This window comes from Nannobrachium achirus, assembly GCF_963921795.1.
Source record: "Nannobrachium achirus genome assembly, chromosome: 2".
Lineage (NCBI taxonomy): Eukaryota > Metazoa > Chordata > Actinopteri > Myctophiformes > Myctophidae > Nannobrachium > Nannobrachium achirus.
This window is the reverse complement of record NC_137811.1, coordinates 49,540,466-49,556,358: the sequence shown is the minus strand read 5'-3', so window position 1 is coordinate 49,556,358 and position 15,893 is coordinate 49,540,466. Positions and strand designations below refer to the sequence as shown.

Here is a 15,893-nt window from a genome sequence, read left to right as displayed (position 1 = left end):
GAAAGAAAAGGTTTGATTTTCATTTATATATTCATCCCCATTTTATTCGATTTTATCTTCTATAATGAACAGGGCCAGAGAACACTGATTCACAGTATTCAACATGCGCTGGTGTTAGTCAAAAACTATTTTCTATTACTAGTACTAATCAGGATGAAACCTGTCCTATTTCTAATTGAACAAATAATTCTTGAATTTAGATCATCTGTATCTGCAGGGACCCTTCCGTCTACCTGTATTCCTAATTTATTTATTTTTTCTGGACGTGTCTTGGCGTCAACCTTCACGCAGTACTGTAGGTATGTGTTCTAGTGGGGTCAATGACCCAGGGAGGAGGGGTCATTATTGAATGCTGTGTTTACAAAACCGCAATTGACACATCTTATTCATTATACCTTTAAACAACAGAAGACAGATGTCTGACCTTAGCTTTAGGGTTAAAGATGAGTCCTTTGTGCAGAGCATAAGCCACTCTCCTCACCAGCTCCTTTCTGATGCCATCCTCTAGAGCTGTTTAGGGTCCACCTAATGGCACAATAAAGTATAACACACTCATAGTGAGCTTTTGAACCACTATCAGAATGATTACACACAAACCATGACTGCATATTAGAGACTAGGTCCATGGGCCACGGAAAATCACTGATTTGGAACATTTCAATTGCCAATAATAGTACTCAGTATGTATCCTGTCCCATTTCTAATGTGAAAAGGTCATATTACATTTTATCCTGTAAAATGTAATACTGTATTATCCTTCCATCTGCATTTTAGTTAGTTGTGTTCTTTAGGTTTAGTAGATGCTGGTGTACTTACTATCCTAATGAACTTGTATAGCACCTTTCTTAACAATGTTACAAAATGCTTGTATGGTAAAAGAAGTACAAATAAAAAGTAAAGTAAATCATAGATATTTTGTAGCACATACTTGTTTTCTTAGCACTCAACCACTGTGTCTGTAATTCCGCAATCACTTACTCTGTTGTTGGTTCACTAAAGACAACAGTCGATCAACAATAGTCGATCTACAACCTCACAACACAATACAACGTGACATGTTGTGATCTTGTAGATCTGCTATTTTCAGCATGTGACATGACAGCGCATCCAAGTATAAATCAGGCATAAAGTTCACAGCAAACTTGCAAAGTTTACTCCAACCTTGCACTTCGTCAGGTCGCTCTGCATAAGAGCATCTGCTAAATGCATACATTCTAATGATCACAGCATCTACCTTGATGATCCCAACCAGTGTAGTTTTCATCATCAGGATCCCCTCAGTGAAAATGGAGATAGCGTGTGTGAGTTTGGCCACCTGTAATAATGTGAAGCGCAAACAGGATATTTAGGCCCACACATATACTGTACAGTAACATGATGATCTAATCTACCAGATAGTCAAACAAGCACAAAGTGAGAATAGCAGCCCTGTAAATGTATCTAAGTATCTTTTAATTTCAAATCAAATCAACATTTCATCTAGTACTACTCTATTGTAATGAGTGGTTACGTTTACCAAGTTGACTTCACTCTTACAATATACATTAAAAACAAATAAGGTTTAGATACTCCCAAAGATGCCTGTGTAATGACATAGCACAAGGGTCTTCAACAGGGGGTCCGGGACCCCTAGGGGATCCTCAGAGTTACTACAGGGGGGCCACAAAATCTTTGTGTGATAGGATCATTATTTTAAATGAACAACTTGATCCCTCACGTCTCTATTCTGAGGAGAACTTAAGCCAAAAATAGCAGATCTACAAGCTCTCAGTGCCTCGTGCTGCGAGGCGTTGAGAGCTTGTAGATCGGCTATTTTTGGCAAATAGGTTTGGTGTAGAGGTTTAAAAAACCTCTACACCAAAGGTCAAATTGACTAAGTATTGACGATTTAAGTGGTTAAATGTCTGGAAAAAATCTCTCTCTCTCAGCTAAGGGGTCCTTGGCCTGAAAACATTGAAGACCACTGACATGGCATAATGTCAGTAAAGCACAACTTTAACAACATGCTGCTTTACCTCATAACGAGCTCCCAGCTGAGAGTAGTCCTTCAGCTTGTCCTTGTCCAACCGTGTGGGAACCTCCATGATGTCATGGATCTGTAGTTTAATGATCTTGGCCAGGGAGGTGAACATGCTCTCTGGGATGATCTGCAGTACCTGGAGACAGAGAGAGGAAAAAGTACATATACTGAGTGAGCAAGAACAGGAATGTCTGCCTGAAGGATTGGAGCTGCAACACAAGATTCAGAAGCAGCTGGCTTATAGCGTTCTAGCTGATTAAACTTGTCTAGCCCAGTAGGATTTACCACTCCACCATAAGTGACAGTGAATCCCATGGGCAGATGACAGTGAAGGGAACCATGTCTTCGGGTATGTATCCACAACATGTTAAGACAGATGTTTGAAGAAAGCACTTGTTCAAGCTTTTGCAATTAGGATTATGTCCATACCGTATTTTATTTAAGAATATATTATATATTAATATCATTCGTGACATTAGAAAGAGAGATCAGTGCTGTAATATACATATACTGTGTACTGGGTGATAGCACAGCCTTACTGTACCTTTCTGACATAAGCCACCAGCTCTCCAGAATAGAACTGGGAAACACTCAGCAAGTCAGGGCTGTTGGCCTGGTTGATACGCAGCAATGGAAGGTCCAATGCAGATGCCAGCTGGTCACAATAAAATAAAAAAAATAGAACATATTGTATTTCCTGAGAGTTCAACACAACAAAGTAAAGCTTCTTCTAGACATGGCCATGTTTATGCAGTATCCGGGTAGTTCAGTCAGTAGAGAACTCAGCTTTGAATCATAAGGTACAACTCAGTGTATGAGTAGCTTTTGGCTTTAGCATTTATTTAAGACTGAGAGCTTTACTGTAGGCAAGTACTGAGAGGTGCAGCACTTCATCTCCCAGGGGTCTAGACTCTAGTGCATTGTACAGGATAGATGCCTTCACTGGACCGAATGTATTAACTTTATGAATGATGTGTGTGTGTGGTAAAGAACGGTTCTAACCTTCAGAAATGTGGCTCTCAGTTTGGTGACCATGGAGGGGTTGACTCTAATGCTCTCTTGCATTATTGATGTAAAACTGCAAAGAAAAAACAAAACAAAAACAGCTGTGATGAAAAGCGTGCAAAGTTGCCACCGGAATATATCTGAAAGAATGCTTGTTCAATGTTCAACAACACCCCAACACCAGCACATTGGTATTCCCCAATCTTAACAAGATAAAGAGCTCTGTCTTTGTTCGTCCGTGCATTGGACAGGTTACAAGCCTGAAATTAACTGTCTGTGCTGTGGTTCAATTTGAATTAAGAGTAGCATATAGTCATTTAATGACATATTGATTCATTCATTTATCAGCTCTTTAACCACTTTCAACCTGGCGTCCCTATTTTGGGCATAGCGTTATGAGCGGAATCTTTCAAAACCTTTCAAAATTTCAAAATGTTCAAAAACAGTGAAAATAGATCTACCAGAACACAACACGTCGCGATCATGCAAGAACTTGGAGATTGTCTATTTTCACAATTAAAGGCTTAAGTTCAATACCTGTCAATGATCTGCCATGCATAAGACAAGTCTCCTACTATCTGCATGGTAATGAGGACTTCCTCCTTGATGTTGATGGTACGGATCATCTGGTGAAGGAACTTCCTGGTGTCAGCCAGGAACTGACACACCTGAAGATTGGACTCCAGCTGGTGGAACTCCTGGACCTGGAGACCAAGAGATGGAATGGAACTTAACAGTTTAAAACAGCATTATATGACTTCATTAGCACAAATTAAAAGCTAAAATCCAATGACCCATTTAAGACCTGGAACGCATCTGTGTGGCATTAAACTTGAACCACTTTAACCATTATTTTATGCTTTAGTTATTAAAAAAATATCAGATATACAAGCTCACAGCGTGCGCTGCAAGCTTGTAGATCTGCATTTTTTTTTAAATCAATAAAATGTGTCTAAGTCTTTGAATATGTTGACCTGATTATATAAATGTCTTCTAAATCCTTCTTATAAATCAGTGGTTCTCAAACTTTTTCATGACCCCCAAAATTACATGTATTTGGCCACGGACCCCCATCTCAAAATATGTAGTTCCAGGGACCCACAGAAGCAGAGATTTGAGTTGCAAAAGTTTGAAAAATATATATTCAAAGATTTGCAAATATTTTCACGCTTTTCCAAAAATAGCAGATCTACAAGCTTACAGCGCGGCACTCGGTGCCGCACGGTGAGCTTGTATATCTGCTATTTTTCAATAGGTAAAGTATAAAATAATTCCTGGTTAAAGTGTAAAAACAACACTGCACCACTTATTATGTTACTTTGATGTGCACAAACCTGTGTATCAAGATCTGTGCAGGGGACAGGTGTACATGGGACAGCTTGGAAGAAAGACCAGTATATGACTTACCTCAACCAGGGCCTGTATGAGCTGTACAGTTTTCCTGCCAGCAGCTGTGGAGTCCTCATAGTTCAGGGACTCTATCTGCTTGGAGATTTCTCTGAACCAGGCCTGTAAATTCTCTGCGGAGAGCAGGACATCGAACAGCAAACTTTAGAAAGATGTTGGAATTGGTTATAATTTATAAAAAGTTGTGTTTCTGAAATACACACACACACACACACACACACACACACACACACACACACACACACACACACACACACACACACACACACACACACACACACACACACACACACACACACACACACACACACACACACACACACACACACACACACACTTTTGTCCTTTTTTTTCTTTTAGGAAACAAAAAAAGAGTATAGAGAGTGGATCTCACCATTCTTTTCCACTCTGGTGAGAGGCTTGACCCCAGAGAAGACCTCAGCCAACTCAGTCATTCTCTCTGATCCCTCCTTTTTGTAGCTCTCCCACTTGATCTGTTTCTCTGTCAGCATCTGCTTGAACAGCTGGAGGAGGGACAGCCCAGATGGAGTGTTGGCAGAGCAATGATTAGTCCAAGGAGATGTGTAATTAGAACTTTTATAATGACATGCTCTTTCGTAAGTCTTATGGCAATTGACAAAGAAAAACCTTGTACCAACTGCAGTTGATTGATTCGTCACCATTAGTATGGACCATTTTGGAAAACATTTGGCATTATCTCCGTCGTCTATCTATCTATCTTTAAATTCCAGGAATTTCTGTCCAAGTGTCTGTCTGTGTCAACTTTTTACCTATTTATGGATATCCCCAAACTATCAGTCACACATGACTGACGTAATACACTTGCCTCCAGGTACTCTGACAACACACACTGCACTACTCTACCAAGTACCCAATAACCCAACATGTTTGGGGAAACTAAACAGCACTTTATCTCCATGTTTTGAGGATAGACTCTCACCTCTTTGAGTGTGAACTCAAACTGTGCAGTGTCTAGCAGGACTTGGAAGAGGATCCTAGGGTTGTACTTGGAGTCGTTGATCACTTGGTCTTTGATCTGTCGCAGCCGTTTATTGTTTGGGTCATAGGCTGAAAGACAGACAGGCGGCGGTGACTCACTTGAATAACTTTCTTTTTTTCCATAATTATGTCCTTTTGAGCACATAGCTACCTACTGGTTTGATTTTCAAGGGCTAAACTTTCTTCACTAAATTCTCCCAAAATTACTTTGAGCAAAGGCAATCTATTGCATGATTTTCCCTTCCAATGGTTTTAGAAATGGAGGTGAAGGGGTCAAAACTGATATAGCTCAAACTTATTGGACCCAGCCATGTCTGAAATTCAGATCGTTCCTTGAATGGTCAAGAGTCAAGAGAAACATCACAAGACAATTCATTCTACTCTACTGTATGCCTGCCCTTGTTTCCCACAAAGCTGTTATCACTTGCAATCACATTATTGATCATTCATTTACAATGTGAAAACTGATGTAGGATATATTTACAGAGCTGCCTAAAATGGAGCCAGTGGGACAAACCAAGCTCCACCAAAGTCAAATTAGCAATTCAAATTGAATTACTTATATGTGAACCACAATTGTGAGATTATGGCATATTAACGTGCAGCTTGAAAACCTAAGAAGAGAAAATAAATACACAAATTAATGTCTGGTGGCCATTTTGGCCTGCGGCCACCACCCACTTTGAATTTTGGCTCAGGAACCTCTGTGTGAAACTGTTGGAGCGTCATGTGAGATCCTTATTCACTCTAGCTAGAGCAAGTCTTACCTGACTCTGCAGTGTGCAGCATCAACCAGCGGATGGCGACGTTGCAATCCCTCAGACAGTTGAGCAGTTTGGGGATGTTGTCCAAAATGATTTCCTCTCTGAGGAAACCTTCCTTCAGAAGCTGCTGTACCTGGGGCTTCAGGGTCTCCATGCTAGCTGCATAACGAGTTGCCTACAAGCAGATGGGGTATAGTATTAAAGTGATCTTTCAATGTGGAGAATATTTACATTTTTAGTAGCCATCTCTCCTGTTCATGAACAGAGCCAACCAATCATGTCACAATCAATCACCATTTTAACATTTACACTTTAACTCTTTTAACACCTATGTTTGTCATTTGACGTGGCGTTCACAAGCGCTCGTCAAATCCTTATTTGAGCATGGAAGCATAGGGAGCGCTGGTCTGCAGCCTGAATGATCCCTGCACCACCGAAGTAGAGTGCAGCCAAAAGTTATGTGATCTGAACGAAACTCAGATTGTTAAAGGACAACTCATTTTCCTACTTATATTGATCCCAAAAGACTGTCCATGGGGTCTATTAGGCAGAAATGCCCCTGTTGTCCCGTTTCCCCAGCGGAACGCAGCAGCTGTCATAGCATGGAGTGGAGCCTATAAGCCTATCGCTTTTACACTATTTGTTGTGTTCAAAATAGATTTTCTTCTAATGAATGTGTTACTAGTTGTCATTACAAAGTACAAACACATCCATGCCTTGGTTGTCCCACAAGAGCTACCACAATCTCATAAATAAAATAAAAAAGTGCCAATCAAAGTGACTGCACTGGCCAATCACAGGGCATCTTTTCCGGGCTTGGCAAAACACATAAAAGCATAACATCTGTTTAGAAGAGTATGATGGCTTGTGTGGGACAACAATGACATGGATGTGTTTGTAAAGACAACTAGTACCACATTCATGAAATAAAAACACTTTTGACCACAACAAATAGTGTAAAGGCTCCACTCTATGCAATGAGAGCTGCTGGGTTCTGCTGGGGAAACTGGACAACAGGGGCATTTCTGCCTAATAGACCACAGTATAATTGAAAACACAGGTGTGATGGAAAAGCCCCTAAAACCGTAATTATCAGTGAGAGTAAACTCCCTACTGTACCTATTCAGTATTAAGCCGCACAAAGACATCAATTCAGTATGTTGTTTCATCGAACCTGCTCTTTGACGTTTGCAGAGTCCAGGGTGTAGTTGAGGGCAGTCTTGGCTGCTTTATAGGGTTCCCAGGCCTCAACCAGGTTAACTGTGATCCCCATATAGATACTAATCACCTACAAAAAAGAACACACATGCACTTACACATTAAATTCATGTACTGCTAAAACTGGTAAAAAAGATATATAATAACATTAATAATAAATAAAATAAAATAATAAAAAAATGAGCGGTGGTCGTGCTTGCATAACGTCTTCAGACTAGGGTTAGGGTTAGAGTCTAGGATGTACAGGCTATGCTACACACAGGTTTTGCTATGGCAAAACACTGAGGAAAAAGGCTACAGACACACACACAGCCACTCTATGGAGCGGTTTACCACCGCTCAAAAATACGATTATTCATCCAAGTATTTATGTATTGTTTGTGTAACCTTTTCTGGGTGACATTTAAGTCAAACGTCTTCAAGTCTTCAAATTGAAGGTCTCTTTGACCTAAATGTCATCCATTTAGTGTAAGATATATTTTTTTGTAATGGAGGGAGTTTTGCACCCGTTTCTACATGGATTGCATCACTCTTTTTAAGGTAGCACCTCTTTTACTGGTTGTTGGAACTCAAATGCTTTTGTCAATATCAAGTGTCTTACCCAGTTATCAGGGAAGTACTTGTCCACTATCTCTCTCATCTTGGCCTGCTGGGTTTGAAGTATGGAGGGGGTGAAGTAGAGACAAACATACAGCATGGCTGCCTGGTTAGCCAGCGCTGTGCTACGATGCTCTGGCAGAGGGTAGGCAGATACCTAAATAGACAAACACGCATAACAGGGTAAATACAAGAGAATAAACTAATCTTTCATTTCATTCGTTCGTTCAGGAGCCTTTGGCTGCCTAGTTTCCGGTCTATATCACATTTTTACTTGGTTATAGATGTCATCCGAACGCAGCCTCCCAATGACCATGCTGATGAAAGTAGGGCTGATGGGGACTCTTTGGAAGTAGCTTTCTGGGTAATTGGCGGGGCGTTTTGCTCCAGGCTGACTTGAGAAGCCAGTACTACGCAGCAGCTTGCAGATGTCATCCAGGTTGGAGTCACCTGACGAACGTGCAGCACTAGACAAGAAAAGGATCATTGTATTGGAAAGAAGTCCATCAACATAGGTCCTGTGTGTGTGTGTGTGTGTGTGTGTGTGTGTGTGTGTGTGTGTGTGTGTGTGTGTGTGTGTGTGTGCGCGCACGTTCATGCGTGTGTGTGATTGTGAGTTACTGTACCAGTAAGTTAGAAAGTTGTAAGCATGCATGCATATGTGGTTTATAATAAACATACCTGTATCGATAATAGGACACCAGCATTCTCTCTCTGACCTCTCCTTCAATTTTTTGGTCAATGACCAGCAACATGACTCCATACAAGTAGAGAGCTTCACACTGAGTGAAGACAAAACATGGTGTTTGAATATTGCTCTGTCCAAATTTAGCTTTTCATGTTTTCATTGAAAAGAAATATGTTGGCCTGTAAAGTACGGTAGATTTGTGTATGTCTAGGGCTGTCACGATCATATAATTGTGTTTTTGGCATTGGACATCGGCATACATAAATAACAATTACATTTCTGTTTGGCTTTTAGGCTTTTTAAACAAAAGTCGCACAGCGCAGATTAGACAAATAACAACAAAAAGATGGAAATAGACGATCTACAAGCTTACAGATATAGATCTGCTATTGCTGCTATTTTTGAAAATGTTTGAACATTTTTCAACATGGAAACGATAATGAAGAAGATTATGCTAAATAATTGTGATTATCTAAATTAAAATAATCGCGATTAGACGATTAAGTAATTGTGACAGGCCTCTGTACGTCTGCATCTGTGTATGAACTTACCAGTAATTGTTTTCCATCCTCATTAAGAAGCACAGTTTCCAGGGTCTGTTGAATGTAAACGCCCTCATGTAGGTCATCCAAATACCTTAAAAAAAAAGAAATAACATAATATCCAGTTGTAATGTACAGTTGTGATCTAACTTTAAAGCCAAATGTATGCTCCATAGTACGATGGGTGCCGCTTGTATAGCTGCAGGTAGTAGGGCTGCTCAGGGGGCGCAGTGGTGAAGTCACTGCTCATCACCAGAGGTTGTGGGTTTGAATCCACCATGGTGCATCCGGCTTTGTCGAGTGTCTACAGTACACGAACACAACTGGCCCGTGTTCAGGGGAAGGTAATATTGGTCATTGCCCTACGGCAGGGGTCTTTAACGTTTTCCGGCCAAGGACCCCTTAGTTGAGAAAGAGATGAAGCAGGGACCCCCACAATCTGTTCATAGATTCCAAATAGTTTCATTGTTTACAGCACAATCATCAGTGTATTTTGGATTCATGTTAATGTGGGTTTTCAGATATTTAACCACTTGAACCACATCAATACTTAATAAACTTGACCTTTCACTGTACTTAGTCTGCTCTTTTTCCCCTCCAAAGCTCTTTGCCAAAAACAGGTGATCTACAAGCTCACAACACGCAAGGCGTTGTGAGCTTGTAGATCAGCTTTTTTTGGCTTAAGTTCTCCGAATATGGACACTAGGTTTCAAGTGGTTAATATAAAAAAGGGGGGGAAACAAACAAGTTTCTATGACACAAAGATTTGGAGGACCCCCTGTAGTAACTCTGAGGACCCCCTAGGGGTCCCGGACCACCTGTTGAAGACCCCTGCCCTACGGGTGGGGCGGCCCCTGTCAGCAGGGAGTGTTGGGCGGGAGGAGTAGGACGAAGGCTCTACGTCCTCCTGGTGGGGCCTCCTCACTGGCAGGTGAATCAGTGGGATACAACAGCAGTGACAACCCAGAAATGTGTGCCATTAATTGGCATAATGATTAAATTGGGGAGAAAAGGGTAAAGGGTTAGGGTTAGGGTAAAAAAAAAATATATATATATATATATATATATTTTTTAATTGAATTGGTGTGTGCGTGCGTGCGTGCGCGCGTGCGTGTGTGTGCGTGCGTGCGTGCGTGTAAACAAAAATGGTAGTTCATTTGCTGGAGGCTGGCTATTCATTCTCAGTTTGTCTGTAGCAGGTTGAATAACCTTTTTAATTCTAAAGACCACCTCTTGAGTGGACATAAATTGAAGGGACTGGTGGTGGTTATGTCCAGTTACCTACCTGTTGAGGTCCACTATGTATTTGTGGACACTTTCAAAGGCAAAGTAGAACCGTGAGAGGATCTCAATGTTGTTCTCCCTGAATTCTTCATCCAGGTCCTGAAGCTCTGGTTTGGCTTCCATCTTCCCTTCATAGTACTCTGGCCCCTGGAGAAGAACCAGTGCTTGAAACAATGCAGAAAATGGAGCTGGACATTTTCTAAGCTATCTGGCAGCAAGCCATGCCCATGTACCTCAAACATTACATAATATCAGTATCATTACTCACACACACATCTCTCCACACAGGCCACAGTGAATACTGTATGAAATTACCCCTGTAATCAATTTACCAAAATATCGTATAGCCTATCTGGCATGTGATGCCAGATTGAACATACACATATAAATGGCAAATGATAACCCCCTAGGTCTCTGGAGTACAACTAAATAGTTTTACTTCAAGGGTCTGCACCTTGAAGTAGCTGAAGTCACATATGATGTCCCCGTATTTCTGTTGGTCGCTCTTGTCCTTGAGCCTGAAGACAGTGGGGATGAACTCAGAGAGACGCAGCAGCTCTGCGATGATGGCATTCCCTCTGGAGACGATCCTGAGGATGGCTTGACCACACAGGTTGTTCTCCGCAAGGAAGTCCAACATTATGGCAGACGGTAATAATGCACAGCAACCAGCTCACTGCTCACCTCCCTGGAAATGGTCGCTGCCCTGGACACACTCCTATGAAAGAACAAAAAAAAAAAAAACATTGGTTCTCAAAGTGGGGTCCACCCGGGGACCCCCAGGGCCCAGGGGTCCTTGAGGGAGTTCCAGGGGGTCCCCTTAGAAACGAGGAACCAAATGGACCTTATGGGTATGTAACTCTGAGTGTACACTCTAATTAAACCAACATTGATTTTACAAATTACAATATAAATGAGGGTCTCAGAGATAGAAATGCCATTAAATGGGGGTCCGTCGCCTAATGCTTGTCAAACTGGGCTGGAGGTCCTTGAAATCATAAATGGTTGGGGTCTGGTCTGGAGATCACTGCTAGAGCGTAAAGATCTTCTCTTATGGCCGGGCCCGGGGGTCCCTGGCATGTCTTTTCAAATGGGGGTCCGCGGGCTAATAAGTGTCAATTTGGGGGTCCTCGACATGAAAAGGCTTTCATTTGGGATTTGTGTTGGTTTTCTGAAGATCGAGCCTATCATTTAGATACCGTCCGCAGCGCAAAAAACCGTTCGTGCGACGTTAATGGAACATATTACGATTAGATCCTGCGAGCTTCCCATAAAAGTACAATGAACCTACCTATATATCCTGACGGTTTTGTCCCAAATAAGCATCAAGACTTATAAAAATCCCATTTGGATGTTCTTCATTTCAATTCCTGTTTACGTCCACATGACATACCACATGACTCCCCTCATGAGTGGGTGGGTTCGATTTACTTCAAGCAGCGCGCCGAGGAGGGGCGGTAACAGAACAGCGGCCTGGCCACTGTGGCCAGGCCGTGGTCAGACCATAGAACTGATGTTTTTTTTTTTTTTTTTTTTTATGCAATAAGACTACATTATTATAATAGTGTTATGAATAGGATTTTGGAAACAGTTGCAATAGCCTATGCACTTGGCTGGACTGTCTGCAAAAACACATTACTGCTTGTTCCTGTAGATGGCGACAGAGATCCACACATGTAACGTCAAGGCGCTTCAGCACATAACCTGAATTTCAGCTGAGGGTGGGGCGGGGGCTTTGAGAGAACTGGTCCTGGGTTTTTGGGGAGAAGTGGCCCCATTCGGGCCGGGGCCCGGGGTTTACATTTTAGAATTAGAGCCCATTTCTAATCACTACACTTCTATTTTCAATTAAACTAGGCCTATGCTTCGCCACTGTATGAATTGAGAAAATATGGACCCCAATTTAAACAAACCCAAAAGCTTTCTTGTGGTCTTTATCCTTAGTCCTGTACCTTTTTTATATGCAAACTTCTAATACAGACAAGTAGGCCTAGGCCTATTCAATCAATTGTCCGCAATAAACATATAGGCCTAGGCTGCCTACCTGAGAACCTGAGAACAAGAACTCTTTTGCTGAAGGTGTGCTAATTCTATACCACGGAGACAGAGTTTTAGGTTATAATTAATTATGCAACTGTGGATGCTTGTCCAATACTGTACATATAAGACCATCAGAGAGAGAGAGAGAGAGAGAGAGAAAACCAGGTGCTCACGTCACTGAAGATTAAAATAGTAAAATGGAGTAATGGTGCTCTTGGATCGACGGGATCAAGGCATAAAAAAATAAAAAATGTGATCCAGGCACAGGTTTAAAAGGGAGGAATAAGCCTTTATTACATCATATTAAAGGCAACTGCCGACATTTTTCGACCATGAAGCTGGTCATCATCAGGGCAAGTAGCCTATATAAGACCACATTGTTCAAAATAGACCACATAACATGTTTATTGTTTAAGGGAAAGGCATCAATAGGTAGGCCTATGCCTATTGCCTACCTACACCTGTTTTGAATGAGAAACATTTTCACTGTGCCTTATGATAATCAAACAGTGGATCCATGAAAATTCCCCTAATAATAATATGTAATGTATTAGGCTATATTATATTAAAACAATAAAACATTGTGTCATATTGAAATCCTGGATGGATATTAATTACATTGCCAATATCTGTAGCTCCATGGGTCAGAGGTTAATAGCAGTTATAGGGGTCAGAGGTTAATAGCAGTCATATAGGGTGCATTCTGAACCAGTGTGTTTGACCTTGTCTTGTCACCTTTCTGTGTAGTGGAACAAATGGTTTAATCTCCTTCCCCTGTCTGCTGTCTTCACAGCATGGACTTAAGGAGATCTCATCTTTTCATTGATTGATTGAATACTCTACTGACACCTTAGTTAACAGTCAAAAGTTGTGCTAAAAGGATAACACAAACTTGTTTCCATTGTGGCCCTTTCTACTCAATTCCTCTGTAAGATATGCAATACAATACAATACATAGGCTTATCGGAAAAAGGAAGGGTGGGTCAGGGGACAGAGGATGCTACTACAAAGTTGTTGTTCAAGCTTGTTTGTATTTTGAGGTTAGTTTTGAGTTTGTTTAGGGAGTCAAGACCCTTAAAGCCTTTTGGTAAGGCATTCCACATTTTGGTAGCATAGATGCTCTTTTCCCCTGCGCGAGCGCGTGCGTGCGTGCGTGCGTGTGTGTGTGTGTGTGTGTGTGTTTGTCTAGGCTGGTCACCCAGCTGTATTGCATCTGTTCGTGGTGCATATATAGGGACCCACTAGTCAAGACTGCATGCGGCTATCACCGCTCCAAAAAGGAAATAGCAGGACAGATGGACACAAGCAATTGGGATTCACACCAGGCCTGCTCTTTGACCCTCTACTCTGCAAACTGCACATGTTGTCCCAGTGGGCAGGGGATTTATGATCTGTTTACCCCTCCCACCATGGTCAGTCACTCAACAGCACAGGGTCAGCCATATAGGCCTAAATACTGTTATTAATGGGAGGTGTTATATAAGAGATTTCACTAATCAATACACATTATGCTCTTTATAAACCTTCTCAGGAACCTTGATAGTTTTATTATTATTATTATTTTCACTCTTAATGACTTGCACATAAAGTGAAAGCAGCCTGTCATCATGCAACAATGTTGTCTGGTAATGAACTGAGTTACGAGCCCCCGCTTTGTTTTGTTAATGAACTGACGCACATTTCTCTGTGTTATCCATTATGCAAACGTTTTAAATTTTTTCTTCAAATTAATTCAATTGATGTGTTGACCCTCATGCCCATATTGATTGATTGATTGATTGAAGAGTTTATTAGCAGTTTGCAACAGAAAAAAGTACAGTATCATGACGGCACAAATCACTGGCACAAGGTCAACTAAAAGGAGATCCTAGTAAGCTTTACGGGCCTACGGCTTATTTACACAGGAACCACAAAAACCCTAACCACAGAAACCTAACCCTCTTGGCTCGCACATCTCATTGCCTGAGTACTCAACAGGCCAGTGACTGCTGGGTCAAGCAATCATTGCTTATCTACGAAACACATGCACTGGATGACAAATGATTACCTTTTGAGAGATGGGCAGTAATTGAAATACATGTATTTGAAATAGGTATTTGAAATCCTTTTTTGCATTTTGAAATAGGTATTTGAAATACTTTTTTGCATTTTGAAATAGGTATTTGAAATACTTTTTTGCATTTTGAAATAGGTATGTTGAAATACAAAAAAGTATTTAAAAAAAATACAAAAAAATATTTCAAATACGTATTTCAAATACATGTATTTCAAATACTGCCCATCTCTCTAGGCCTAATACATAATATCAAAGCTAAACAGTCTTACTCTTTATTTGTAAGTCGCTCTCGATAAGAGCGACTCCAAAATGTCTAAATTGTAATTGCGATTGTAGGTCGCAGTTAACAATGAAAACCGGCACATCTTGTCCGTGTCTGTAGGTCACGCCTAACACTATGGTTCCCCTGACACATCACTGTGACATCACAAAGGTCTATGAGTTTGTCGCTCTGACATCATGCTCTGACATCACTGTGATGTCCGGGGAACCACTCAGCCACCAAACAGAATGGGTTTGCTGCTCTGACATCACGCTCTGGCTTCACTGTCATGGCACACTAACAGAATCCCTTTTATGCCCATATATGGAGTTCCCTGATGTCATCAATATTATTCCTGTATATAACAGGACTTAATATGGGAATGCCCATATATGGAGGCCACATCGGCCACATACCACACTAACAGAATCCATATATGGCCAAGACAGATGGCCAAGACAGCCCATATCTGTGTGGCTGGTTCTACAGGGATCTTCATGTATGGGCATAAATGTCAGATGTCATAGACATCATAGGACTTTCACATAACGAATAACTGAGTAAGCATGTTTGGGCTCTCACAGCATATCTCCATATACAGTACATGGATCTCCATATATGGGTACCAGGGGGTCCATATATGGGTAACTGGTCCGATATACATCACTGGCCAGATGGCAAAGAATTGATGCGACCTCGCCCTTCGCATGTCGCCTTGAGGCATCAAACTAGTTATAATTATAGTCATGTAAACATAATTATACAGTCTGAAGGTTGACCACACGTTCAACATCAATAGCGTTCTCATCAGAATTCAGTGGTAAAAAAAAACAGTATATGTGTGCATACAGGCAATGGCGTCAGTTCAGAAAAAGCTAAGGTAAGGCAACATGACTGGTGTGACACCAGTCATGTTGCCATATAATACCTTAGCAACATGCATGATACATTTATTTTAAGAAGTACATTCTATTCCCCCCCCCCCCATTT

The 15,893-nt window shown here is 41.2% G+C and overlaps 1 protein-coding gene across 1 annotated transcript in view; it reads right to left on the bottom strand.

Moving 5' to 3' along the window:
* washc5 (WASH complex subunit 5) overlaps positions 1–11,934 on the bottom strand; it is an 18,934-nt gene extending 7,000 nt beyond the window's left edge. The window contains 19 exon segments of the mRNA XM_080742394.1: positions 425–510; positions 513–525; positions 1,235–1,315; positions 2,016–2,156; positions 2,565–2,675; positions 3,023–3,098; positions 3,563–3,729; positions 4,433–4,545; positions 4,827–4,956; positions 5,394–5,521; positions 6,220–6,391; positions 7,391–7,504; positions 8,036–8,188; positions 8,306–8,498; positions 8,713–8,813; positions 9,271–9,355; positions 10,547–10,692; positions 11,000–11,263; positions 11,837–11,934. Coding sequence (XP_080598520.1) covers positions 425–510; positions 513–525; positions 1,235–1,315; positions 2,016–2,156; positions 2,565–2,675; positions 3,023–3,098; positions 3,563–3,729; positions 4,433–4,545; positions 4,827–4,956; positions 5,394–5,521; positions 6,220–6,391; positions 7,391–7,504; positions 8,036–8,188; positions 8,306–8,498; positions 8,713–8,813; positions 9,271–9,355; positions 10,547–10,692; positions 11,000–11,185 — 2,196 coding nt within the window. The 5' untranslated portion in view covers positions 11,186–11,263; positions 11,837–11,934.
* Positions 11,935–15,893: the final 3,959 nt, after the last annotated feature.